The sequence below is a fragment of the Indicator indicator genome, chromosome 24 (genome assembly GCF_027791375.1).
Source record: "Indicator indicator isolate 239-I01 chromosome 24, UM_Iind_1.1, whole genome shotgun sequence".
Lineage (NCBI taxonomy): Eukaryota > Metazoa > Chordata > Aves > Piciformes > Indicatoridae > Indicator > Indicator indicator.
Window position 1 is genome coordinate 911,179 of NC_072033.1, and position 27,456 is coordinate 938,634.

A 27,456-nucleotide genomic window follows, 5' to 3' on the forward strand; every position below is an offset into this window, starting at 1 on the left:
CAGTCTTTATAAGGCACAGCACAACCTGCCTCTGCCCCTTCTCCTCTCCCTGCTCCCTTCCAACACAGGCTCCTGATCTCCTCTTTGGTGTGGGAAGGGTTTTGGCCTCGAGCAGCCTGCTAGCAGCCTGGGCAAGGCTGATTTCTAGCTATGGGGGGAGAAGAGAGGCATGGGGTTAGGGAGGGGAGGGGGCATTTGCGCCTGGGATTTTGGCCTGGTTTGGAGGGAGTTTTGTGGAAGTTTTGGCTAAGGAGTTTTTGTAGAAGTGTGGCCTATGGATTTCTTTGTATGTTCTGTGCCTTGCTCTGTAGTTTATGAACAGCATTTCCACTCAAACTCTCCCATTTCTCTCCAGTCCTGATGTGAAGTGTTCTCTTGAACTCTTTTGTCTTGCTCTTTACACTGAGACAGGCACTATGCAGGCCTTCAGAGCTGGCTGAGGTAAGGCAGTGGAAGAAAAGCCCTGAACATACCTCAGCACCTTCAGTGTGGTTTCCAGCCTGTGGTCTGGGGATTTTCACAAGTCCCTGAAGTACTGCTAAGATACCTCCAAAAAAGAGCTGAGAAAATGAAGTTCATTGCCACTAAGCTTAAATTCCCCATGGAAGAGGCTGAACCTCTGTAAGAAAACTACTGGGGGGGGATGTGGTGGTCACAAGTCCTTAGAAATTGAAAACCATTGCTGCGGTTAGAAAAATCAGCCTGCCAGTGAGGCTGCACAGTTACTTGATCCAAAATACTGACTCCCAGAATTGAAGGAATGTATCAGTGTAGAAAAGAGACCCACACAGGAGGCTGCCTGCTGGTAAGAACCAGCTGGCACCCACAGGAGAACTGAAGGACTCCCCAGTATTCCAGCTGCAGGCCCCTACAAACACTCCATTAGCCTGTGCTGATTCTTGGCTTACACAAGAGGCAAAGAATGATCTTGGGAAAGAGAAGGGGATAAAGGTGACAGCATCATCATCATCAGGTTTGTCCTCTGCCAGTGATCCTGCTCACCGAGGTTAAGATCTGGCTAGACCTGGGCTTTTGGAAAGACTGAAGTTGTCATTAGCAAGGCTGCCAAGGGACAGGTGTGCTCCTGCCCTGCTGCAGGCAGGACTGGGCTGCCTGCAGCTCCTGCAGCAAGGGAGCAGAGCACAGAGCTGCACCTGGGTGCTGCCAGCCCCTGGCTGGGGAATGCAGGAAGGCTGCTCTGCAGTGGGGGGGGGGACTCCTGCCCTGGGGGTGCAGGAGGGGCTGGTTGAGGACATGCAGATCACTTGGGCTGGCTGTGTGAGCCTGGTCAGTGAGCACCTCACCTGGGAGGTGCTACGATATGGTGGCTCCGGCAGCGTCCACGCTCCTGGGGTCCTTCAGGCCGATGATGAAGCTGTTGGTTCTCCTGGCCCCATGAACCAGGGACACCACCTTCACCCTGTCCACTTGGTGGCCCCTGGCTACAAGTAATTCAATGTCTTCTTCAGGAAACTCACCTGCAGGGATTGCAGACAAGGAGTTGGTAGCTGAGAGCACTGCTGCCTTTGATTCAGAGCTCGGTGCTAAACCCTTCGGGCACCTGCAGTGGGAAGGACTCTGCCTGCAGCCTCAGAACCACAGGGTGGCTTAGGTTGGAAGGGACCTCAGAGATCATCTGCTCCAGCCTCCCTGCCATGGACAGGGATGCCTCACAACTAGACTTGGCTGCTCCAGACCTCATCCAACCTGACCTTATACACCTGTTCAGAAGGGGTCCAGCTAGGGCAAGCAAAGCAGCAGAGGAGAGCAGCACTCACTGCCCTGGAGAATGCCCTGCCAGCAGCAAAGGCTGTTCACAGCTGGCCAGGGCCCATTTAAAGGTGCAGAAGATGCTCCTCTTGAGGCTGAGGGGAAAGCAAGAGGCCTGCACCTAAGCACTGCAGCTATTGTTGTGCCAGGGCAGGGGTAGTCCTTACAAATAGCAACCCTGGCAGGCAGGTATTAGCCAGAATGAGCTGCAAGGCAGCTCAGAACAAACCAGAGTAAAGCAAATCACCAAATGCCAAAGGTTGTGGTGAGCCCCCAGCCACCCCCTCCAGCCCTTCCCTTCAGCTGCTGCTCTTCTGCTTCTGTTTGGTTTACCTGAGGTATGGAAGTGCCTGAGGACAGCAGGCTGGGGATGCAGCTGCACCACCTGAGCAGCACACAGCAGCCCCAGGTATTTAAGCTATGGACATTGCAGATGTTCCTTAGCATAGATCTTGGTCCTGCCAAATGGCTGAACCCATAAATCAGGAGCTCTGGAAGCTTTGGATCTGCATTCATTCCATTGGAGTTCCCAAGCTTGCAGGTCTCACACAGCAGATATTTTTAGATCTTCCTCTGAAATCAAGTGGCCTAGAAACTGTCCTTACAGAATCATGGAATGGGTTGGGTTGGAAGGGACCTTAAAGCTCATCCAGCTCCAACCCCTGCCATGGGCAGGGACACCTCCCCCCAGCACAGCTTTCTCAAGGCCTCATCCAGCCTGGACTTGGACACCTCCAAGAGGACATCCACAGCCTCCTTGGGCAACCTGTGCCAGTCTCTCCCCACCCTCACTCTCAACAATTTCTTCCTCCTCTCCACTCTCAATCTCCCCTCTCCCAGCTCAAAGCCATTCTCCCTCATCCTGCCACTCCCAGCCCTTGTCCAAAGTCCCTCCCCAGCTTTCCTGGAGCCCTTCAGGTACTGGAGTGAAATGTGAGAAGTGAGAACCATCTGAGAACTGCTGTGAACTGAGAACCAAACCTCACCCGTGGTCCACTCTGGTAAGGCTCAGGGGGGTTGTCAAAGCTACTCAAGAGAAGACAACTTCTAAGGACAAGGACAAGAGCTGGAAGCAGTCTGCAGAGTGCCACCACCCAGGCTGCATTTGCAGCACTGTCAAGCTCCAAGCCTTACCATCAGCTTTGTCATCTCCTCAGCTGGTGGAGCTAAGGGACACGGAGAGGACACTGAAGGAGCAACTTTCATGGCAGTGGGAATCAAGTGCAGGTTTCCTAGTGGTTTCAGGACCTGTCTGGGTGAAGCTGGGGTTGCAGTCTTGTGGCTTTGGATATCCTCAATGGCACAGGATTGCAGCAAGCTTTTAAGGACAGGACAAAGCTGCTACCAACCCTGGGTTGAGGGGACAAGGTGGACCCTCAGCCAGTTTGCTCATGATACCAAACTGGGAGGAGTAGCTGGCACCCTTCAGGCTGTGCTGCCATCCAGTGTGACCTGGACAGGCTGAGAGCTGTGCAGAGGGAACCTCATGAAGTTCAACAAGGGCAAGGGAGGAACAACCTTCTGCAGCAGGACAGGTTGGAGCTGACCTGCTGGAAAGCAGCTCCATGGAGAAGAACCTTGTAGTCCTGCTGGACAAGAAGTTCTCCATGGGACAGCAATGTGCCCTGGTGGCCAAGAAGGCCAATGGGGTCCTGGGGTGCATTCAGAAGAGTGTGGCCAGCAGGTCAAGGGAGGTTATCCTTCTCCTCTACTCTGCCCTGCTGAGACCTCACCTGGAATATTGCATCCAGTTCTGAGCTCCCCAGTTCAGGAGGGACAGGGATCTGCTGGAGAGTGACCAACAGAGGCTGTGAGGATGATGAAGGGACTGGAGCATCTGTGTGATGAGGAAAGGCTGAGAGCCCTGGGGCTGGTTAGAATGGAGAGGAGAAGGCTGAGAGGAGATCTGATCAATGGTGACAAATACCTGCAGGGTGGTGTCAAGCAGAAGGGGCCAGGCTCTGGTCAGTGGTGTCCTGGGACAGGACAAGGGGCAAGGGACACAAACTGGAACCCAGGAGGCTCCACCTCAACATGAGGAGAAACTTCTTTGGTGTGAGGGTGCTGGAGGCCTGGAGCAGGCTGCGCAGAGAGGTTGTGGAGTCTCCTGCTCTGGATACATTCAAAACCCACCTGGCTGTGTTCCTGTGTGCCCTGCCCTGGGTGACCCTGCTCTGGCAGGGGGCTGGTCTTGATCTCTAGAGGTCCCTTCCAACCTCTACTATTCTGTGACCCTATGACCAGCAGCTGGGCCAGGTGGTGTTGGAGGGGCCAGGGAGCATTCCCAAGACAAAAGCGAGGGGCATGGCTCAGCAAGAGCTGCAGGCTCCGAGGCACCTGGGTTGCTGGTTTGTGTCTTGCCCCAGACCCTGCACACACACTGGGGACCCCAGGGCACCCTGAGCTGTGTGCTGGGCTCACACCTGCACAGCAGGGAGCTGAGCAGACCCTGCTCCTTCTCTCAACCTGCTCCATTTGGAGCACAGCCAGGGCCCATACTCACTGTCAACTTGCAAGGTGTTGGACTGAAGCTCTGGGTGAAGGCGACCAAGGGACAAACTCTCACTCAGGTTCTTGTTCAGTGCCAACACATTCACCAAAACCTGCAACAGAAGGAAGAAATCAACAACAACAACAACAAATTATTATTAGATAATGCATTAATAACAATACATCAATACTAATAAATTACTGGTAATTAATAATAATACAGTAATAATTAATAATAAATAGTAAAAATAATAACTGCTTTATGATCTTCGGAGCTCCATTCCAAGCCCTAACATCCTGTAATAATAATAATAATAATAATAATAATAATAATAATAATAATAATAATAATAATAATAATAAATATAAGAAGCAAGTTTGCTTCTCCTGTGCTAATGTAGTATAATAATAATAAAATTATTAATTCTATAATTATTAATTATAATAATTAAAATATAATATATTATATAAATAATAATATAAGAATGTAATAAAAATTATTGTATATTATAGCATTATTATTTCTATATTAATTATATTATACTATTATAATAATAATCATTTATATTATATACTTAATTTTTATTATATTATTATTTATATATTATATTATAATAAGTCTAATTAATAATTATATAATTAATATTTTATTATTATACTATATTAGCACAGGAGAAGCAAACTTGCTTCTTTTATATTATTATTATACATTAATATATAATATATACAATAATAATATCCATTATTGTTATACTACATTAGCACAGGAGAAGCAAACTTGCTGAGCTCCCCCCCCTGTGGATGGCTCCAACATCTGCTGCTGTAGCAGAAAAAAGGAGATTTTGAAGCCTTCACTAAACTGCATGCAGGGCTGCAGGGTTGTACAGACAGGCAGTGGCCCCTGAGCTGTGACCTGTGTGGTGGTGGTGGAGAAGTGGCCTCTTTGCAGGACTGCTCAGGCTTTTAGTCAGAGTTCCTGCTAAACTAGGAGAGCTGTGTGGAACAGGATGTCATTTCCAAGCAGGTGTCTGTTACAGCCAAGAGCTCAGCCTGGGACTTCTCCAAACAAGCAAGCAAGCAGTGGGTGGCCTTAGTCCTGCTCTGAGTGGTGTCTTCCAAAAGGTAAAGGGAATGGAAGCCCTTCTTGTTGTGCCACTGCTGTTGTGGAGACACTCAGGCCATTGGCAAGGACTTCACCTCATTACAAACCATAAATGAGGGGGAGCTGCCCAATTTACAGCAAGTGCTGAGCAGGGAGGGATTCAGCTGGGGATGCACTACAAGGAGCTTTTCAAGGGGAAAAGGGCTAAAGGCTGCCAGGCTCCTGCAGCTGTCTGAGTATGGAGTGCTCCTTTCTTTGCCAATGATCCTTAAGATGAGCTTTGAGCAGGTATCAGAACGACACAAACCCATTCTTTACAATTAGGAGAGGTGCAAGAGAAGTAATCTATGAGAGAACTGAAAAACCAAAGGTTTGTGGTGCTGCTGACATCCAAGATTCCAAGGTGGCCACCATTTTCAATACAGGCTGGGATGTTTGGAAGGCAAAGGCTGCAGCAGGGGAGCCTGCTCAGCACTGAGCTGGCAGAGGGCAGGTGGCTGGTGGTGTGCTTTGAGGTTGGATGCCTTTAACAACCACAGAGAAGTCTTTCAGGAGGACTACACCAGAAGATGCACCCTGGAAAGTGTAATCCTTTGTTATTTCATTCCCAGAATGCCTGCATCTCCCCTTTACAAGGGAACAGCACAAGCTGCCCCTTCCTCTTCTTCTCCCTCTCTCTGCCCCTTTCCTGGCATGGGCTCCCCCATCTTTGCTATGCAGGGCAGTGGGGTCTGGAGTGGCCTGGCTGGGGCCTGGAGCTGGCAATCTGAATTTTCAGCTGTGTCACTCAGGTTGGGTTTAGAGAAGCATGGGGGGGGGGGGGGGGGTTGGGAGGGCATTTGAAGCCTGGGTATGTGGCCTGGTGGGGGGAAAGTTTTGGGCAGGTGATAGTCTCACAGTATATCAGAGGTTGGAAGGGACCTCAAGAGATCACCAGGTCCAATCCCCCTGCCAGAGCAGCATCACTTAGGGTAGTCCACACAGGAATGCATCCAGGTGGGTTTGAAAGTCTCCAGAGAAGCAGACTCCACAACCCCCCTGGGGAGCCTGTTCCAGGGCTCTGTCACCCTCACTGTAAAGAAGTTTCTCCTCATGTTGAGGTGAAATCTTCTCTGTTCAAGTTTGAACCCATTGTTCCTTGTCCTAACACTGTGCACCACCCAAAAGAGCCTGGCCCCCTCCTCCTGACACCCACCCCTCAGATATTGATAGACATTGATCAGATCCCCACTCAGTCTTCTCAAGACTAAGGTGATGATCCAGTGAGGTCTCTGGAGAAGCCCAGACTGGAGAGCTGGGCTGGGTGTGAATTGTTGGGTGCTCCCTGCATGTTTGGCACTGCTGTGTGTAGTTGTGACCAGTACTGCCATTTAAACTCCCAACGCTTTCCAGCCCCGTGTGGAGCCTTTCCCTTGCTCCCTGGGTTAGGGTGCAGGGCATCTGCTGAGCACAGCACTGACCTGAACGATACTGCTCAGGGCTCTGTCCCCGTGGCTGGCTGCCAGGCACAGGTATGTCCCACACATGCCCTGGGATGGCCTCACGATGGTGGGCAGCAGGAAGGACAGGGGCCGCTTCCCAGGCTCAGGGAGGTTGTGCTGCAGATGAAGAGAAGACACAGCAAAAGGTTCCCCCAGGCTCACTACAGCTTTGCTGCCTTAGCTTGGAGAGGAGGAAAAAAATTTTTTGCTGCAAGAGCAGTCAGGGATTGGCACAGGCTGCCCAGGGTGGTGGAGTCCCCATCACTGGAGGTGTTCAAGCCATGGCTCTGGGGGCTGTGGTCTGATGGCCATGGTGGGGTTGGGTTGCTGGTTGAACTGGATGATCTTGGAGGGCTTCTCCAGCCCAAATAATTGTGTGATTCTTAGCTGTGCAGGGCAGCTTCTTACTCCTTCTGCCTCAGCCAGTACTGCACTTGTGTAGTTCTACAAGGCTGGCACTCTCACTGCTGTGCCACTGCTCTCTGAAGTTACCAGGACCTGTTCCATGCCATCCCATGGCCCTCTCACAGAAGGCACATGAAGCCATCCACTCAATTCTAAAGTCCCAGCCCAGCCAAGTGGGATGGTTTGAGTCCATGGCAAGCAGAAAGCAGGCAGCACTGGAGGCCATAGGTACTGGTCTGGAATTGTTTCTGTCCATGACCTGAAGATTTTTTTTTTTGCTGTCTGCTAATTTTAAACCTGCAAGACAGCAGTTCCTCAGTCCAAGTGCACAGAGAAGGATGTTTGCTTTGAAGTGCACCTGGACTGCAGGGAAAATGGCTGAGCAAGGTGTGCAGTGCTGGCTGCTGCATTACAATGGCAACTGGAACATGGAGTCTGCTGTTTGCTCTGTTTCAGTGGCTCTGACAATCAAACACGAAGAGCTTTCTGCAGCCTGTTGCCTCTCAGGTGTTAATGAGCCCTTCACCAGCCCCCCTCTTGTGCAGGTGAGAATAACATTGAAAAGAATGGAGCAGCCAGCTCAGGAAAAAAGGATTTATCACATCACTCATTACCAGCCTGGGAAGGGAGTGGTTCAGGGTTTGATTCTGCCAGGAGAAGTCCAGCATCTGACTGTTGAGGAGGACTCCAGAGGGTGTTATTATTCCACTGCCAAAGGGACGATTCAAAGAACTGGGAAGAAGCACAAAGAAATCTCATCAAAACCCTCCCAGAGATGTTTGTCCACCTCAGGCTTTCAGGGCTCCAGTTTTCTGTCCTACCTTGGCCTGACAGAGACTTGCTGCAATAGCATCTCTCTCCCTCCCTGTGTTTAAGGATTCTCCTCTTGGTGCTGGGTCTGTCCCCATGCCCCCATCAGTCCCCAGATGTGGCCATCATACTTTCTCCAGGGAGCAGATCCAGGCCAATCCAGACATGTTTCACTGTGAGGGGGCTGGAGGAGGCACAGGGCAGCACCAGCTGGGACATCCTCACCTCATCTTCCCCATTTCTCCTGTTGCAGGACTAAGCAGGACAGAGGGACCTGCTTTCTGCTGGATGTGAGGAACAAGTTCTGCACCAGGAGGGTGGTGGAACACTGCAACAGGTTGCCCAGGGAGGTGGTTGAGGCTCCAGGTGTCTGGAGATCTTCAAGGTGAGGCTGGACAGGGCTCTGGGCAACCTGATCCAGGGGAGGATGTCCCTGATGAGTGCAGGGGGTTGGACTGGATGAGCTCTGGAGCTCCCTTCCAGCCCAGAACATTCTGTGAGTGACTCTAAGCTCCCACTCTCTGAGTACGTTATGGTGGGAAGAAGTAAATCCTTTACCTGACAGCTGCCACAATGAAGTCATCAGGTCCCATGACGAGGACCTGGCTGGCAGCAGGGCTGCTGTGTGAGGAGCAGGGTGGGCAGAGGCTGGGCGAGGGCAGGGAGTCGTTGATCAGCTGGCGCAGGGCACTGGCCTCCAACTGACTGCAGAGGGAGGGAGGGAGGGAGAGAAGAAGCCATGAGCCTGGGAGGCAAGAAGCCACGAGCCCGGGAGGCCAAACAGCTCCTGGACTCCCTGTGGGGGCACATCTGCACTGCTCCTGGGGATGCCTCCCTGAAGACAGGGAGCTGGAAGGAAGTGAGGTGGCTCAATCTGCAGGGAAAGATGAGGCCATGGACCTGCCAGGCTCTGCCTGCAGTGCCAAACTCACCCTCACAGGACAAGGGCTGGCACCACCCAGCTGCAGGAGAATCCTCAGGAGGAGGCCAAGTCAGGGCCAGCTCTGGCCACCAGTGGTAGCTAAACCTGGCTGAGGTGGGAGACTGGGCTGAAGCCCAAGGCCTCACCTCGTGTTGGGTGTACCACAAAGGCACCAAGCTCCATGGTGGGGAAGGGAGAGGCAGAAACTGCCTCGTGTGTGGTGATGAGCATGTGGATGGTCATTTGTCCAACCTGCTGACAGGGAATGCTCAAAGAGGTGGGAAAGTGGGGGGAACCCTCAGGATCAAGCTGGCCCCAGGAAACCTCTGTGTGAGGCCATCCTACATCCCATCTCCAGTGCCCCATGGCATCAGCTGTGATCTCTGTGGGAGATTGAGCCCTAGGAAGACACTCAAGGACTGAGCTTTCCTCAGTACAACAGAAAGGCCTCAGGTTTCCCTGTGCCCTGAAAAGAGCAAGCCCAGGAATGATCTCAAGCAGCTCTCCTGCAGCTGTGCCCATGCCTGGCAGCTTCACACCCACCTCACCATGCCTGCTGCAGCCTGAGGGACAGACAGGTCCTCAGAGGGGTCTCCCAGGTTGCCAGTTAGACTCAGGGCTATTTTTAATGTCTACAGGGAACAAAGACAGGAAGAGAAAAGAAACAACAAACATTTAGGTGGCCCTGGAAACCTAACTTCTGATACTGCAAGAGCAGGAGGTATCTGGCCTGCTGGCATGCTGGGCAGAGCCTATGGAGATAAATGGCCCTGGGGACACCTCTGTGCAAAGGGATGCCACAGGGGCACCAGGTTGGCATCACAGCCTGTGCTGGGGGAGCAGAGCATACCCAGCAGTGCTTGTAAAAGGTGGAACATGCCTGGCAAGAGTGAGCAGTGGCTCAGCTGCATTGCCAGCTGCTAGAGAGTGCCACTAGGATGCCACTTGCTTTCTATTTCCATTCCTGAGTGGTCAGCACCACAGCAGAGGTCAAATTGAATCCCAGAAGGACAGAGGGTCCTGGGCTTGTCAGTGCCTCCAGATGGCAGCTCCACTGGCACAGCACCACTGCCCAGCACAAATCAGGTGTTCTGCTCAGCAGCTGCCACCCTGTTCCTGCCTGTAGGAACTTCTGCTGCCCTGTTCCTGCCTGCAGGAACTTCTGCTGCCCTGTTCCTGCCTGTAGGAACTTCTGCTGCCCTGTTCCTGCCTGCAGGAACTTCTGCTGCCCTGTTCCTGCCTGCAGGAACTTCTGCTGCCCTGTTCCTGCCTGCAGGGACAAGTTTGATGACAGTGGGAGGTGTCCCTGCCCATGGCAGGCGGGTTGGAACTGGGTGAGCTTTCCCAACCCAGCCCACTCCATGATGCTGTAAGGCATCCAAAGTGTCTGAACAGGAATCTCAGCCCCAGCACACTGAGGTGTAAAAAGGGGCAGGGATCTGCAGGCAGAGTTCATGCAGCCCTGGTTTCACAGAGTGTGACCAGAGGACAGCCACAGGAAGAAAGGTGCCAGCCTGTGCCTAGCAGGACTGCAGGCCCTGCCATCTGCCCCCAGCACTGCCCTGCAGTGGGCAGTGCCTTCCTCTGGGAGATGCACCACATAACAACCTCTCCTGCAGTGTCAGCATCCAGCTGCTGATGTCCTGTGCAGAGCAGGATCAGGTCCTGTGCAGAGCAGGATCAGCTCCTGCAGCAGGGGATGTTCCCATGACCATCACAGCATACAGAGCAGGTACAAGAGGCTTGGTGGCCAAGGCAGAGCTCCACTGAAAGCAGCAGATCACCATCCCCCCCAGGCACAGCCTGTCCCAGGGCTGGACTCAGCAGGGCATCCCAAGTGTCTGGGGTTCCATCCTTGTGGAGTGGCTGCCCTTTACCCGGAGGCTGCTGTTCCTCAGCTGGGACATGGTAACCAAGGGGGGAGACTCTTGACCTGGTACAAATGCAGGGCAAGCAGATTCAGCCAAAGCTTCCTGAAGAGAGCTCTAGAATAGCTCAACTGAGCCAACCTCCTCTGCCTCTGCTCAGGCCTAGCAGTGTCTGACACCTCCAGCTGTGCATTTTGGCTGAGGCAATCATTTCCAAGCATCCACTGGCCTGTCTGCATCCTTCCTTAAAATTCCCAGCTGGTAAGACCCAGCTGGGGATCTGCTAAACACCTCAGGACAGAACTCTGCTCACAGAGCAGGAAAGGGAACACTTGTCTGACTTCCTGGGGAGCTGCAATGCTTTGGTGGGGCTGACAGCCCTAAGTAGCAGAAAAGCCATGACCTGGACACCTGGGATCATGATGGGGGCTAGGATGAGAAGACTTCTTCTAGAAGGGGCTGGGTCTGTTTGCCCTGGGATCACCAGGTACAAGCTTTTGCTTGCAGGACCACTGACTGCTCTTGCAGTGCCCAGCAGTGCTGGGCTATGGCCAGGGCCACGGCCAGGGCCACTGCAGCAGTAAGAGGTGAAGGAAATTCATGGGACCAGCTGCAGCTCTGTGGGGTCATTCTGAAGGGCTGCTCACACACAAGAAATGGGGAAAGCCACAGCTTGTTCTCCTGAGAAAGCTCTGCCCAAGCAAGAAAGAGCTCTGCTGGGCTGTGGGTTCCAGCAGCCACAGCCTCTTGAGCAGCCACAGCTTCTTGAGCAGCAGCACAGCTCAGATTTACAGCCCAGCAGCTTCTGTGCTCAGTCTGCTCTGGGAAGCACCTGCAAGCACTTCTGTACAGCCAAGACATTGGCAGCAGCACAAGAAATTCAGCCCAGGGCTGACCCTGCCCTTACCTCTGCCAGCCAGTGCAAGGTATTCCCCCTGGGTGCTCCAGTGGTGATGTTAAAGCCCTCCAGGATGTTCAGGGCTGTGATCAGTGCAGGGCCTGCATGTGGGGGAGGGGGGCTGAAAACAAGGTGACCTGTGAAGGGAAGAAGAGAGGAATGAAGCTGCTTGTGTCAGCTACTGTCCAGCTCTAATCCCCTCCCAGAAGCTTCCCTCCTGAGGACAGGGAAACCTTTCCAGATTTGAGGGGAACTAATGGAAGGAGCATGATTTGAAAAGGAGTCCTCACAGCACTCCTGTTGTGTCTCTCTGTTTCTTTAGGCTGGCTGAAGGAAGCCAGGGGTGGCTTTATTATCATCTGACAGTCAGTTCTTGCTTGGTTTCTAGACTGTGGTATGAAAGAACAGAGATAAAATGGGTCTGAGGAGCAGCTGAGGGAGCTGGGGGTGTGCAGTCTGGAGGAGGCTGAGGGGAGACCTCATTGCTCTCTACAGCTCTCTGAGAGGAGGTTGTGCAGAGGGTGGTGCTGGTCTCTTCTCACAAGTAATTCATGACAGAACAAGAGGAGATGGCCTTAAACTGCACCAGGGCAGGTTTAGACTGGACACTAGAAAGAAATATTTCACAGCAAGAGTGGTCAGACACTGGCACAGGTGTATGGTCTGGAGGAGGCTGAGGGAGACCTCATTCCTCTCTACAGCTCCCTGAGAGGAGGCTGGAGCCAGGTGGGGGCTGGGCTCTGCTCCCTAGGATCAGGTAATAGATGGAGAGGCAATGGCTTGAAATTGTGCCAGGGGAGGGTTAGTTTGGAGAGGAGGAAAAATTTCTTTGCTGCAAGAGTGGTCAGGGATTGTCCCAGGCTGCCCAGGGAGGTGGTGGAGTCTCCACCCTTGGAGGGGTTCAGGAAACCTGTGGCCATGGCTCTTGGGGCCATGGTTTAGTGCCCGTGGTGGGGTTGGGTTGCTGTTGGACTGGATGCTCTCAAAGGGCTTTTCCAACCCAGACAATTCCATGATGCTATGATTCCAGCTATCAGGAGAACAGACACAGAGATTTCCCCACAGGAATGGCATTTTAGGGACTTTTTGCAGTCAGTTTTTCTCCCTTTGTAGATCAACTCTGAGGTCTGTGCCAGCCTATGGCCCAGTTTCTACCCAGACACTGCAGCAGTCCCTGACCATGCTGCATCCTGACACTCTGACACCTCCAAAAGATGCTGCCAAGGTCAAACCAGGCCTCCGTCAAAGGGCTGAAAGCCTCCTGAGCTGCCTGAGCTGGGTCAGTGCCAGGGGGCAAGGGCAGGGAACTCTCTGGAGGACTTTTGTGCAGAGCCTCAGCACAGCTTTGGCTCCAGCTCTTATGCAATGCTGTTGGCATCTCTTGCCAGGTGGAGTCTCCTGGCAGTGGGTCAGGTGCTCACCTCGGTAGACTGTGTGGATGGGATCCTCCACTGGGACACTGTAATTGTGAAAGTCTTCCTCAGTCAGGACTCCTCCATAGCTCTGGACCTGTGCAGGAGAGCAGAGCAGCACACCCTGAGACCTGGGGCCAGGCTGCCTGTGCTCCTCGTGCTGGCCCAGGAGAACAGACACCAACTGTCAGACAAAGGCCATGGAGGTTCCTGAGCCAAGTGCCAGGCTCCTCAGGATACCCTCAACATCTCTGCTCTCATGGCCTTGGCAGCCTGGCTGACCATTCACCACTGCTGGGAGCATCTGCAGCTCACCTCCCAAAGCTCACCCACCCCATGGGCACTCTGCAGATGTTCTACCTACCCCTGAGGATGGGCACTGCCACTGCCTGGCAGCCTTCCCTCAGCTGGGTGGCACACATGAGTGTGTCAAAGGTAGGCAAGAAGCTGGACAGGAGCCAGCAATGGGCACTGGCAGCACAGAAGGCCAAGGGCAGCCTGGGCTGCATCCAAAGCAGTGTAGCCAGAGCAGGAGAGAGAGGATCCTGCCCCTCTGCTCTGCTCTGGGGGGACCTCACCTGCAGGGCTGTGTCCAGGAAAGACCTGGACCTGATGGAGAGGGGCCAGAGGAGGCCATGAGAATGATCAGGGACTGGAGCAGCTCTGGTATGAGGACAGGCTGAGGGAGCTGGGGGTGTGCAGCCTGGAGAAGAGAAGGCTCCAGGGAGACCTTAGAGCACCCTTCCAGTACCTGAAGGGGCTACAAGAAGGCTGCAGAGGGACTGCTCCCAAAGGCCTGCAGGGACAGGACCAGGGGCAATGGCTTCAAACTAGAGCAGAGCAGATTGAGATTGGATGTGAGGAACAAGTTCTGCACCAGGAGGGTGGTGGAACACTGCAACAGGTTGCCCAGGGAGGTGGTTGAGGCTCCAGGTGCCTGGAGATGTTCAAGGTGAGGCTGGACAGGGCTCTGGGCAACCTGATCCAGGGGAGGGATCTAGATTCCTGCTGAGTGCAGGGGGTTGGACTGGATGAGCTTTGGAGATTCCTTCCAGCCCAGAGCACTTTGAGGTTCTATGAAGCATTTGAATACTGCCAGGCTGAAAGCCCTCTGTGGATCCAGGAGAGAAGAACTTGGCATAGCCTATCACAAGAAGCTTTCAGGAACTCCCACCCTGGTTGTATTTATTTCAGCTGCTGTACCCTTGGTCTGTCTGTAAGGCTGTCCTGGAGGTGCAGTTCCTTCTGGGTTTGGTAATGCTCACAAGCAGTAAAGCTGAGCAGCTCCCTGCACTGCAGGCCTTCCATGGCAGATTCGTGAGGGAGAATAGGTAGGACCTTCACAACTGCACTCTGCTGATCTAAAAAGCTCCTTCAAAGGCTTCACTCAGGTTGTTCCTGAGCTCTCTTTGGGGGTTTGTAACCCACCTCAGGCAGCACACAGATGCGGCTGTGCTTAGGAGCCAGCTCTTTCCTTCCACCTAGGAGAAGAACACAACCTGGAGAGAGGTTGTGCTGGGCTGAGTTGCTGCTGTGAGTCCTCTGGATTTCACAGATTCATCACAGTATCAGCCAGGTTGGAAGAGACCTCCAAGATCATCAAGTCCGACAGATCACCCAACCCTACCTAACCAACCAGACCATGGCACCAAGTGCCTCATCCAGGCTTCTCTTAAACACCTCCAGGGAGGTCAACCCCACCAGTTCCCTGGGCAGCCCCTTCCAATTTCCATGCCCATTTCCATCCAGCAATGGGCAGGGACAGACAACCTCTGCATGCCCTCCCTCCTGACCTTACCCTCTCCACACCCTCCCTGCTGACCTTACCCTCTCCATGCCCTCCCTGCTGACCTGCCCAGCCAACAGCAGCTCCTCAGGCACAAATGGACCAATCACTGCAGCAGGACACCAATGCAGGGCATGCTGTGGGGAGGAGCTCATCAAACCACCCCAAAGCTGCAGAAGTTGTGTCCTCTACTTGGGATCCCTGCCCCCTTCCCAAAGCAGTGCCAGGCAACAGCCCATGCTGACCCCAGTGGCTGAGATGAGCAGGCAGGTGCCCGTGCCTGGAGCTGGCTCCCTGGAGCTTGGCCAGTGGAAAGCCTGGGAGAAGCAGCAGGGAGAGGGGAAGGAGGAGCCTGATGGCACAGGAAGAGGAGAAGGCCTGGGCAGCCACAGGCTGCAGACACATCTCAGATTCCACACAGACCATGGGGTTTGCACCTGAGCCTTCCTGCCACCGGATGGAAACAAAGGGCAGGGTGTGCTGGAGCTTTACTGGATTTCACCACAGCAGTGCCCTCCCTTTGCAGGACAAACAAGCACTGTGGGAAGCCAGCACTTTGCTCTGGGCTGCACACCTGAGCCCAGAGCATGCCAGGGCCTTTGGTGGTGTAACCCTGGGCCTCACCCCTCCATCAAGAGGTTGTGCTTCCCTGTGGCAGCCCTCAGGTCAGAGGAGCAGGGTGACAGAGCAGGGTTTAGCTGTGCAGATACACCACAGGCTTGAAAGTCCTCCTGTCCCTTGTTCTGCACCTCTGCAGTGGTCCAGGTGAAGCACGGGAGCAGATTTCCAAACACAGAGCTCACAAGTGTCTAAGGATTGAGCTGAATGAACCCATCCTAGGTTAGTGATGGTATGGTGAAGGTGCAGCACTTGAAGCACAGTGGTGGGAGAAAATGGTGCATCCAACCACTCTGAGTGCAGCTGCCCAGGGACTGGAATTGTTGGTTTGGTTTGGTTTGGTTTTTTTTTTACCAATCCAACTTTTTTGGGGCTGTAATTCCTCTAACACCAGGAGTTAAACAGGAGTTAATCCCTAGGTGGGGCCAAGTCTGTGTGAGCCTCTGCTCATGGGCTTTCACTTGGATTTTTACATCATCTGCCTGGAGTCTCTAACCTGCAGCCCCAAATCACCTTCCTGCAGTCTCTAACCTACAGCCCCAAATCACCTTCCTGCAGTCTCTAACCTGCAGCCCCAAATCACCTTCCTGCAGTCTCTAACCTAGAGCCCCAAATCACCTTCCTGCAGTCTCTAACCTGCAGCCCCAAATCACCTTCCTGCAGTCTCCTCTAACCTACAGCCCCAAATCACCTTCCTGCAGTCTCTAACCTACAGTCCCAGTGCCAACACAAATGTGCCTCTCAGCAGCGGGGCACCTCTCGTGATGTGCAGCAAGGGCTGTCCCTGACAGTGACAGCTCCAAGGGGGTTCTGGAGCCTGGGCCTGGTGTTCCTTCCTTCCCAAAGCCACTCTCCCCTGGCTGCAAAGCAAAGGGAGCTTTCATTTGTGCAGGCTGTGGGTGACCTGTGTGTGCCTCACCCCACTGCAGTGGCAGGGACAGAAGGAACAGGAGGCTCCACACATTGGTCTCCATCGTTGTGCTGGCACCTGGCCGTGGCTCATCTCCAGGCTGTGCCCTGGAGCAGGTGACATGGCAGATGGCAGCCCCAGCCTGGGCTGTGCTGTGTGCTCTGGGGCAGAGGCAGGGACAGACATGGCTCACCTCAGAGATGATCTCCTGGGTCAGGTTTCCACTGTAGAAAGCTGATGCCCCTTCTGCCCCCAGCAGCTGCAGCAGGGCGGCAAGGTCCAGGCGCCTGACGAAGGTGCCAGGCAGCAGGGGCTGCCCAGAGGGCAGGAAGGTCTCCCGGAACCTCTCTGAGTAGTTCAGGTCCTTCAGCTCACTGATGGCTGTGGCTGTGGGCAAGAAGGGGAAGGACATCCAGAAAAGCCAGGTGCAGGGACAGGCAGAAACCTGGAGTCACTGTGCCCCTGGTGGGGACATGGTGAGACTTTGCTGCTGCCTCTGCCCCTGCTTCAAACCTGGAGGGAGGCTGGGGAGGAAAGCCAAAGGAATCCTGTGCCAGGCCCTGGGGGGCTGCCCAGCTGCTCTGAGCTGCTCCTGCTGCCACCACGCTCTGCCCTTGCAGCCTGGGGCTCACACATTGCTCAGCTCCCACTACCACCCACTTCCAAGTCCACAGAGCCTTCACTTCCCATGAACAACCACCTACAGCCCCAGCTGCCCTGCAGCGGTCTGGGGGCTCCTCCCCTGCACAGCAGGTACTCACCCAACTCATGTGTGACATTAAACCCATCCTGGGCAACACCAGCCACGAGGCCCAGCAGCTTGGACCATGGCAGCCTGCAAAGGAGAAGGGACAAGGAGAAAGTCCTTTGAGGGGTGCAGCAGGACAAGGTAATGGCAGCAAGCCCAGAGCTCAGCTGTGTGCTCAGGGGGCTCCTGAGAGTCCAGGCTGTGGGGGCAGCAGTGGCCAAAGGGAGCCCTGAGCTCTCAGTGTGGTGTTTCTCTTCAGCAAGATAAGCCCAGTGCTCCACAATGTGCACCAGAGAGCAGCTGCAGTGCAAGGGCAGGGGAAGAGCACAACCTCAGGCCAGGCTCTGGCCTTGAGCAAGTCTCTAAGATCCCTCCCTCCCTGTCCCAACAGAGCATCAAGTGATGCCTAAAGAGAGACTGGAAATACACAGCCAGGCATGGCAACATCCTGAGCCTGCTCCTAAGGGAACATTCATTGCCCACAGCCTGGCTTTGCAGAAATCCAAGCTCAGTTCTTGCTGTTCATAACTGAAGTACCAAAAAAATGAACATTTTTTTTTCAATACAAGCCTGTAAGCACCCCTTGGCTAATGCCTTTGGCTGGTGGCTGAGAACGTGGACTGATGGCAAGGGCTCCTGTGCTCCCAGATCCTCTGTGTGGACCCCAGGGTACGGCAGGAAGGCAGCCTGCCTGTGCCAGCCTTACCTGCCGTGTAACTGGTGTGCCTGCTGCATCCCTCGGAGCATGCCTGGCACCCCCACCAGCAGCCCTGGCTGTAAGACAGGAAGGACAGAAAGGAAAGAGAAGCCTCCCCCCATGAGGGTATGGGCCCCAGATGCATGTCAAGGAGATGCAAGTCACGTTCATAAGGGAAGTGTCTGCATGGGGAAGAGGTCTGTAGCAAACAGGAAACCAGGGAACAACAGATTTGGGAAAGAAAGAGGCAAATCCAGCTGACTTTGGCCAGGAAAAATACCTCAGGAAAATGACAGTGAGGGTGGGGAGAGACTAGCACAGGTTGCCCAGGGAGGCTGTGCATGTCTCCTCCCTGGAGGTGCTCAAGGCCAGGCTGGATCAGGCCTTGAGCAACCTGGGCTGGTGGGTTGGAACTGGATGAGCTTTGAGGTCCCTTCCAACCCAACTCATTCTAGGATTCTATGCCACTGGACTCTGATCCTCCCACTCCCCACTGCTGCAGGCCAATGCCTCTTTAGTCCCAAAGTCCTGCAGGCTCCAGGTGCTTGGGGGCTGCCAAAAAAGTGTTTTTGCTGCACTGCCCATGCCTATGGGGCCTGGATCTCCCACGGTGGGAGAGGCCTCCTGTCGCTTCCCCAGGCCCCAGAGCTGCCTGGAGAAGGCAGCTGGAGCCATCAGCCAGTTACAGCCCCTGACGGGCTGGCCCCTGGGCCGCTGGTCCTCACCTTGGTGTCCTGCAGGTGCCCCTCCAGCGGGATGCCCTGGGGAGCTGCTTCACGGAAGTCAATCACCCAGCTCCTGTTCTTCCGGATGTCATGGACCAGCATCACCCCACCCCTGCGGCAGACAGGGGCACAGCATGGCACCAGCTGCCCTGCCACAGCCCTGCTGCACAGCCAGGATGAAGAGCAGAGGGGCCAGGGCAGACCTGGTGTGATGAGGCCATCACAGGAGGTCATCCAGTGTGGGACGCAGGCTGCCCCCAAGCTAAGCCTGCAGCCAGGCTGCATCAGTCCCTGCCAGCCTGGCCAGAGGGCCTCTGGCTCTGTTCCCCTGCCAGGAGGGGACTGTCTGGGATTTTCTTTCTAATCCAAGCAGTTTTGCAACAAAAGAGGGAGTTTGCTTACAGCAGCAACCTGAGGCCCAGCCTGGAGAAGCTATCAAGTGTCAGAGCTTTATGCAACGCTCCCAAGACCTCCTGCAGACCTGAGAGCACCTGGCTCACGTGGATGCCAGCCTGGGGAGGAGGGCTGGCAGGAGGCCACCTGCCACCCTGCCTCCCCCAGAGCAAGGCTCAGGCCTCAGCCTCCTGCTGCAGCAGGAGTGGAGCTGACAGAGGAAAGCCCTCAGTGTCTGGAGGCACTGGGACTGAGCCTAGGCTGCTCTGAGCTCCTGGCACACTCCCAGAGAGGCTCAGCAGCCTCTGGTCACCTTTGCAGCCCCCTCGAGCCTGAGATTGGACCCTGCTGGCTGCCATCACGGCAGGGACAGCTTTTCCCTCCCTGGCAGTCAATGTCCCTCAGTGTCAGCTTGGCCCAGGGGAGGGTTGCCCATCTCTGTGCCCAACCCAGGTTGCCCACCCCCTGACGTGAGAGCCCCAGCACCGTAACCTGGCACTCAGCAGGGCGGCACACCTGAGCGGGGTGGGCAGAGCAGAGGGGCAGAGCTGTGGGCACTTACCCGCCGAGCCCCGAGGCGTGGGGGTTGACGACGCCGGCGCAGAGGGCGGCGGCGATGGCGGCGTCCACCGAGGAGCCCTGCTGGTGCAGCACCGCCGAGCCCAGCGCCGTGCAGCGGCCGCTGTCCGTCACCACCGCGCCGCGCCGCACCACCTGCGGGCACCGCACAGCGCCTGGGCACGGGCACGGCTGCGGCCGCTGCCCACACCTTCGCTCAGCTCTCACACCCAGAGCTCAGCAGGCCCGGAGAGGGGATTCTGACACTTGGCTGTGATCTGCCCTGGGGAGACCTCACCTGCAGGGCTGTGTCCAGCTCTGGAGCCCTCAACACAGGAAGGACCTGGACCTGATGGGGGAGGGGCCAGAGGAGGCCATGAGAATGCTCAGGGGGTTGGAGCAGCTCTGCTGTGAGGACAGGCTGAGGGAGCTGGGGGTGTTCAGCCTGGAGAAGAGAAGGCTCCAGGGAGACCTTAGAGCAGCTTCCAGTACCTCAAGGAGGATACAAGAAGGCTGCAGAGGGACTGCTCCCAAAGGCTGCAGGGACAGGACCAGGGGCAATGGCTTCAAACTAGAGCAGAGCAGATTGAGATTGGATGTGAGGAACAAGTTCTGCACCATGAGGGTGGTGGAACACTGCAACAGGTTGCCCAGGGAGGTGGTTGAGGCTCCAGGTGCCTGGAGCTGTTCAAGGTGAGGCTGGACAGGGCTCTGGGCAACCTGATCCAGGGGAGGATGTTCCTGCTGAGTGCAGGGGGTTGGACTGGATGAGCTTTGGAGGTCCCTTCCAGCCCAGACCATTCTGTGATTCTATGACCCCGAAGCTGAGGCTGTGGTCAATCTGCATTCTCAGGTGCTTCCAAATGCCAGTGGGACCAACAAGTGCCTTGGCACACCCCTGCACCAGGGCAGCTGTGGCCACTCTGCTGCTAGCTGTGGTCACCAGCTCAGCCAGCTTCCAACAGCAGCCATGCTGAGCTGGTGGGCCACAGCTCACCCTGCCCCCCACAACCCCCTGTGCTCAAGAGTAGTGGGCCGTGCTGCAGTGCCACTGTGCTGTGGCAGCGTGGTCACTAGAGGTGGGAATGCAGCCCCCAGCACCACCACTTGTTCTCATCCATCCCTGGTGCCAATGCCAGGGCTGAGGTGGTCACAGGAGGTTTGAAAAGGATCATTGTAACCCTATGGGACAAACTGCAGTCTCTGCAGGAGCCAGAGTAGCCTTGGGAAGGGGCAGGGCAGGCAGGACTGTGCCTTCCAGCAGTGCCACAGCCAGGGCACTGCCTCCAGCACTGGCCCCTGGGGCAGTCCATGGAGAAGATGATGGTGACCACTGGCTGCCCCTCACCAGGCTGATCCTTGCAGCATGTGGCAGGAGGAGTTCTGCAGGAAGGTATCACCCCATGGCCATGCCTGCTTTGCCCTGCACTTTAACACTACTCTGTGAGACAGCTCAACAGGAGGCTCAGCTCTGTTTTCAGCTACTGCCCTGCTTAGTCCTGGAGGATCCTTCCAGAGGGAACCCTGGGCATAAATCTCCCTCAAGTGGAGATGTACAAAAGATGCCTACTGCTTGACTAAGGAGAGCTTGTTCTGAAAGCATCCACTCCTGACTCAAACCACAGCAGCAGGGCTGCCCATTTCCCCTGACAGCACCCCCAAACCTGCCAGGCACAGCCAGAGGGCAGGGACTGAAAGCCTCTCTGAGCACAGACCCCAGCCCCAGGAGAAAGCCTTCGAGACAACCTGGGCTGGACTGACAGAGACTCAGCAGCCAAGGGCTGGCTGACAGCAGCACTCAGCCCCTCAGCTGCTGGCAGGGAGGGAAGGTTTCCAAGCCAGCAGAGCCACTGCTTCCTCTTACCTGAGGGTCCCCAAAGTAGATCTGCATGATCAGGGCCACTGTGACCCCCGTGGCGAAGGTCAGGCAGGCAGTGATGATGACAGTCAGCCCATCCTGCCGGCAGCTGCAGTCTCCAGAGAAAGGATCCTTGCTGGTCTCCTGCAGCGGGGACACGTCCTGGCTCCCCATCTCCGAGGAGGACGAGGGCAGGCGCTGCAGCCGCGCAGACTTCAGGAAGGAGTCTGGGTCTGGGTGTGCGGCAGGGAGAAAGGCAGCGTCAGGGATTGAGCAACACAGGGCTCCGGTTGCAGTGCTCAGCCAGCACTGACACCGCCCCCTGCCCCTCACAGCAGGGCTGCTACTGCCCCTCACAACAGATCTACTACTGCCCCTCACAACAGAACTGCTCCTGCCCCTCACAACAGATCTACTACTGCCCCTCACAACAGAGCTGCTCCTGCCCCTCACAACAGATCTACTACTGCCCCTCACAACAGAGCTGCTCCTGCCCCTCACAACAGAGCTACTCCTGCCCCTCACAGCAGGGCTGCTCCTGCCCCTCACAACAGAGCTGCTCCTGCCCCTCACAACAGATCTACTACTGCCCCTCACAGCAGGGCTGCTACTGCCCCTCACAACAGAGCTGCTACTGCCCCTCACAACAGAGCTGCTACTGCCCCTCACAACAGAGCTGCTCCTGCCCCTCACAACAGATCTACTACTGCCCCTCACAGCAGGGCTGCTACTGCCCCTCACAACAGAGCTGCTCCTGCCCCTCACAGGCTGCTACTGCCCCTCACAACAGAGCTGCTCCTGCCCCTCACAACAGATCTACTACTGCCCCTCACAACAGATCTACTACTGCCCCTCACAGCAGGGCTGCTACTGCCCCTCACAACAGAGCTGCTACTGCCCCTCACAGCAGGGCTGCTCCTGCCCCTCACAAGGCTGCTACTGCCCCTCACAACAAGGCTGCTACTTGCCCCAGGGCTCCCAGCCCTCAGGAGACTTTCTGGCTCAGCTGCTGGTCACTGCACCTTGTTTTTGAGTTAGCTGAACAAACCAAAGCAGCTGAAGTGTCACAAAAGCAGAGACTGCTCTGTTTCTTGCTCTGGCTCAGGGCTTTTACCAACGTAGCACTGCCTTTGTGAATCACACAGACATCTGCCCAGTCACTGCCAGCCTCCTAATAAAGCAAACGTGCTGCCTGTGCTTTCATTTGGAAGTTAATGGTCACTTTCAGCCACACCATCTCTTCTTTCTGGTACAAATGGGATTCAGAGCCTGGAGACATTTTTCTCCAGCTTAATGTTTGAACCCAGCTGCAGAGCTGAAGTGTTTAATGCTCATCTGTGGATTCTTCTCCCCTTCTTCCAACACATCTTCTCTGAGTCCAGCCACTTCCATTCTTAAATTCCTCTCCAACCTGTCTCCTCTATGCTTCTGGCCTGTAAGCTCATGCTCAAGTGGCTTTTGCAGCCTTTCCCTGGCCTGGTGGAATACCAAGACCATGTCAGGGGATCACTGCCCTAACCCTGGGACTGCATTTATTGTCTGTTTGTCTGTCTGTAGCTGCCTCCTGGAGCCAGTTTGTTCTGCAGGATGCCTTTGCTCTGCTGTGAGCACCAGCCCCATCATGTCATGTTTTAACTTCTCTGCCAAAGTGAAGAAGAGTCTGCCTGGCACACTAAAACTGTTTGGTATCTTCTCTGAGTACTGCAGGGATATGTTCTTGACCATGAGGGTGGTCACAGGCTCCCAGGAAGGGACCTCTGGAGAGCTTCCAGTCCAACCCCCTGCCAGAGCAGGACCTCAGAATCCAGCACAGGTCACACAGGAACACATCCAGACAGGGCTGCAAAGGCTCCACAGAAGGAGACTCCACAACCTCTCTGGGCAGCCTGCTCCAGGGCTCTGGGACCCTCACAGTGCAGAAGTTCCTCCTCATGTTGAGGTGGAACCTCCTGTGCTGCAGTTTATATCCATTGCTCCTGGTCCTATCAAGGGTGGTGGAACACTGGAACTTTTGGTCATTTTAGTGCTCACTTCCTATAGCTCTAATTATTCCAAAGTGACTTCCCTGCAGATCAAGAGGGGCAGAAACCCCCCTGAATCCCACTGCTTTTCAGTCCCTTCACCAGGCTTCAGAGATGGGCCCACAGCTGCTGGAGGGTTCTTAACACAGCACTGACTTGCAAACAGGTCTCTGAAATGCAGCAGGACTGAAGAAGAAGAAAGTAAGAAATAGAAAGACCCTCCAGCAGCCTTATTTGGAGCTATGCTTGGGCACCTGAGCAGAACAGAGGTGAAGCAGAAGCTGTGGTCTGGCCACAGTACCCCTGTGGGAGCACTGCAGAGAGGGCAGAGAGGGCAGAGAGGAGCAAACCTGCAAACTGGAGGGCCCCAGGGCGTCCACCTGCTCAGGAGAGGCTCTGCCTTCATCTCTTGCTTCCTCCAGCTGCTGAGGCCCTCTGTCAAACCCAGCTGCTCTCAGAATGCCCAGCTCCAGGTGGCCAAGGCAATGGGGCAGGCATCTGCCCAGGGCAAGCAGTGCTCAGCAGGACGGAAAAGTCTCTCTTGCTCTGAAAGATGCTTTGAATCTGCTTGATCAGCTGCTGCCCTTGCAGTGGGGAGGGCACCAGCTGAGCCTGCCCTGCCTGGGCACCACTTGCTGCTGGGCACACGGAGCTGCTGAGGCAGCAGTGGGGACATGCCTGTGCCTGCTGGGCACCCAGTGGGCTCCTGGATGAATCTGGGGGGGCTGCAGAGAGCCAGCAGTCGCTGCAGTGTCCTGCACATCTGTGGTGAGAAGAAGAGGATCTCTCAGTGGAAAAGGCAGGAGGGGAAGCTTGTCTCTCCCCACTGGGGATGCTTCCTGGGGTTGGGGTAAAGGAGAAGTGAAGGAGCAGGGAACTGCACAGCCCCCACCACACCACTGTGCCTCTCTGCCTGTTCTGGCAGGCAGCATCCCCATGGAGACTGCCAGCCCTGTCCTTGCCATGATATTAAGACCTCCTGAGTGCATCTCTCTAGGGGCGAGTCAGGGAGTTTGTTTTCATTTCAGTGATGCTACAACCAGGAGTAAACCCCCTGCAGCCAGGGAATCCCCCCGGGGTGAACTGAACCTCCTTCATGCTGCAGCAGTTTGGGAGCATGGCTGGGAAAGGCTCAGCTGTCCCAGCCTGCACCTAGAACCCTGCACAGCACCTCTGGGCTGAGTGAGCTGCAATGCAGTGCACCCAGAGCCATGCACAGCACCTCTGGGCTGAGTGAGCTGCAATGCAGTGCACCCAGAGCCATGCACAGCACCTCTGGGTTGGGCTGAGTGAGCTGCAATGCAGTGCACCCAGCGCCATGCACAGCACCTCTGGGTTGAGTGAGCTGCAATGCAGTGCACCCAGAGCCATGCACAGCACCTCTGGGTTGAGCTGGGCTGCAATGCAGTGCACCCAGAGCCATGCACAGCACCTCTGGGTTGGGCTGAGTGAGCTGCAATGCAGTGCACCCAGAGCCATGCACAGCACCTCTGGGTTGAGCTGGGCTGCAATGCAGTGCACCCAGAGCCATGCACAGCACCTCTGGGTTGGGCTGAGTGAGCTGCAATGCAGTGCACCCAGAGCCATGCACAGCACCTTTGGGTTGAGTGAGCTGCAATGCAGTGCACCCAGAGCCATGCACAGCACCTTTGGGTTGAGCTGGGCTGCAGTGTGTGGGCAAAGCAGGAGGCCTGGCTCAGAGGGTACTGGTACAGAGGTTGTCTCTGGTAGGGGCATCAACTGGCCTGGCAGGGGATGCCTTTGGGGAGGGATGTCACACACAGCCCCTGGCACCACTTAGTGAGGCACCAGCCCCAGTGAGGAGAGAGCTGGGCTCCTGTGCCCAACCCCTCCAGGACATCATGCCCCTGCTGCTGTAGTGCTGGTGGCAGGCCAGCCCAGCACGAGGGGACATGAACATCCAGGGGGCAACCATGGGAGAGGGCCGTCCACAGCCCTCCAGGGTGGTTTCTCCCCCACCTACAAAGTCCCTTTGCTCTCCACCACAGCCATACCTCATGGCCTTGGGTGAGCCACTCAGTCTCAGTGGCCACTGGTGCTGCATGGGGACGGCAAGACTCTGCTTTGAGGGCAGGAGCAGCTGGGAGGGTTCAGCTGGGAGCACGGAAGGCAAGGAGCAGCCTGCAAGGTGCCCATCCCACCATCAGTGGTCATGCTTGGAAAAGAAGCCACCAAACCCTCCCTGGCTGCCACGTGTACTGTTAAGGACACATGGAAACCAGCACTTCGGGGAGCCAGGGCCAGCATAGCTCTGGAGCCACTGCAGAGGGGACGGCAGAGCCTGCAGCAGCTCATGTGCTCCAGCAGTGCCGTCATGTGGAACTGTTTAGGCCTTGGGGGGAGTCTGTCCCCAGCACTGACAGCACCTCAGGGGCTTCCTCCTTTTAATGAGGTCTTCTGGGCTGTAGAAAACAAAGGTCTGGGTTCCCTCCCTGCTGGGCCAGCTGATGACATGGCACAGAGACACAGAGCTGGCTTCTGCCACACATTGAAGAGGAGCAGCTCCTGCTGCCACCCCACACCCTGGCACCTGCAGCGACCCCACGGCTGGCAGGCTGCCGGCACAACCACACTCACACCGAACTCTGCTCCATGTGCAAAGACCTTCTTGTGCCTTCGGAAGGGCTGTCCCCACACACCAGTGTGGGGTGGCACGGGAGGAGAAGGGGCAATGGGGACTTCACCCAGAGGCCACAGCAGGGCACAGGGGCAGAGGACAAGGGGCACACACGGGGCCGGCTCAACCGTGGGCATCGGGGTCGAGAGGGCAGAGAGCTGCCACTGGGCTCTGAAGCAGCGCCAGGGCTGGGAGAGAAGCTGCGTTTGTGAGCTGCTGAGGCAATCAATGACAGACAGGCAGAGGTTGCCCAGGGACCAGAGGCCCTCCTGGCTTTATTGTGGCCACGCACCCGCGGCAGGGAGCGCCAGCCCCGAGCCGCATCCAGGGCACCTACCGGGGCGCCCCCCCGAGGTACCCGCGGGGCCGGCGACCGCGGGAGCCCGACGAGCCCCGCTCCCCGCGTGGGGCCAGGGCCGCCTGGGGCCGGGCGAGGGGAGGGCGGTGGGAACGGCGAGCGGGGGAGCTGCGCTTCGAGGGGACCCCAAGGCCTGGCCCGCTGCGGGCCGCGGGCGGAGCGGGTCCCGGGGGTACGCGGGGCCGCGGGCGGGCTCGGCCGCCGCCCCTCACCCGTGTCCTGCTCGCCCAGGAACGCATCCTCCTCCTTCCGGGCGCGGAGGCCGCCCTCGGCCGCGCCGCCCGCCTCTTCCTCGGGCAGCCGCGGGAAGCTGGTGATGCTCATGTAGTCCACGGGCGAGCCGCCGGCCAGGGCCCGCTGCCGGCCTCCCGCCGCCTCCGCCGGCACCGGCACCGCCATCGCTGCCGCCCAGCAGCCGGAAGGGGCCGGGCCGAGGCCGCCGGAGCGGCCGGGCGGCTCCTCCCCGCCGTGGGGGGCGGTGCGGGGAGCGGGCGGTGGCGGGGCAGGGGGCGCCGGGACTCGCTGCCCGGCGGGGCAGGCCGTCGCTTCACGGCTGCCATCCCGGCGTCTGCCTGTGCCCCGGCACGCCCTGGAACCACTGGAACCAGTCACGTCTGCTTCTTGTCCGGGGCCCCAACAGGACTGGCAGCTACCACAGGTTCAGAAAGTTGAAATACCCGATAGGGTTCATTCGTTACAGACACAGACACAGCAGGCTGGGGACTGCCTGGTGAGGAGAAGGCTTCGGCGAGCCCTAATCACCACCTTCAGTACCTGAAGGGGCTACAAGAAGGCTGCAGAGGGACTGCTCCCAAAGGCCTGCAGGGACAGGACCAGGGGCAATGGCTTCAAGCTGGAGCAGAGCAGATTGAGATTGGATGTGAGGAACAAGTTCTGCACCAGGAGGGTGGGGGAGCACTGCATGTCTAGCACGGCCTGCAGCTGGCACATTACACTGATGGGTGTCAACTTTGGTATTAGAAATTGC

General features: G+C 56.2%; 1 protein-coding gene across 1 annotated transcript; it reads right to left on the minus strand.

Annotated features, from left to right (window-relative positions):
* Window positions 1-1,314: 1,314 nt before the first annotated feature.
* GGT7 (gamma-glutamyltransferase 7) lies at window positions 1,315-26,867 on the minus strand. The gene is made up of 15 exons (XM_054392139.1): window positions 26,681-26,867; window positions 21,458-21,684; window positions 19,598-19,749; window positions 18,643-18,754; window positions 17,927-17,994; window positions 17,234-17,307; window positions 16,666-16,859; window positions 13,168-13,255; window positions 11,756-11,883; window positions 9,524-9,612; window positions 8,617-8,763; window positions 7,863-7,980; window positions 6,823-6,960; window positions 4,274-4,373; window positions 1,315-1,478 (listed from the first exon to the last, which is right to left on the minus strand). The coding sequence occupies exons 1-15, from the start codon at window positions 26,865-26,867 to the stop codon at window positions 1,315-1,317; spliced, it is 1,986 nt and encodes a 661-aa protein (XP_054248114.1).
* Between the last annotated feature and the right edge of the window lie 589 nt (window positions 26,868-27,456).

Excerpts from the sequence above, each read along its gene's own strand:
- GGT7 (XM_054392139.1), bottom strand. The coding sequence starts at position 26,867 with ATGGCGGTGCCGGTGCCGGCGGAGGCGGCGGGAGGCCGGCAGCGGGCC. Across the intron at positions 17,995-18,642 it reads GGCACCTGCAGGACACCAAG|CCAGGGCTGCTGGTGGGGGT; the intron begins GTGAGGACCAGC and ends CCTGTCTTACAG. Across the intron at positions 6,961-7,862 it reads ACCACTCCCTTCCCAGGCTG|CACAACCTCCCTGAGCCTGG; the intron begins GTAATGAGTGAT and ends CTTCATCTGCAG.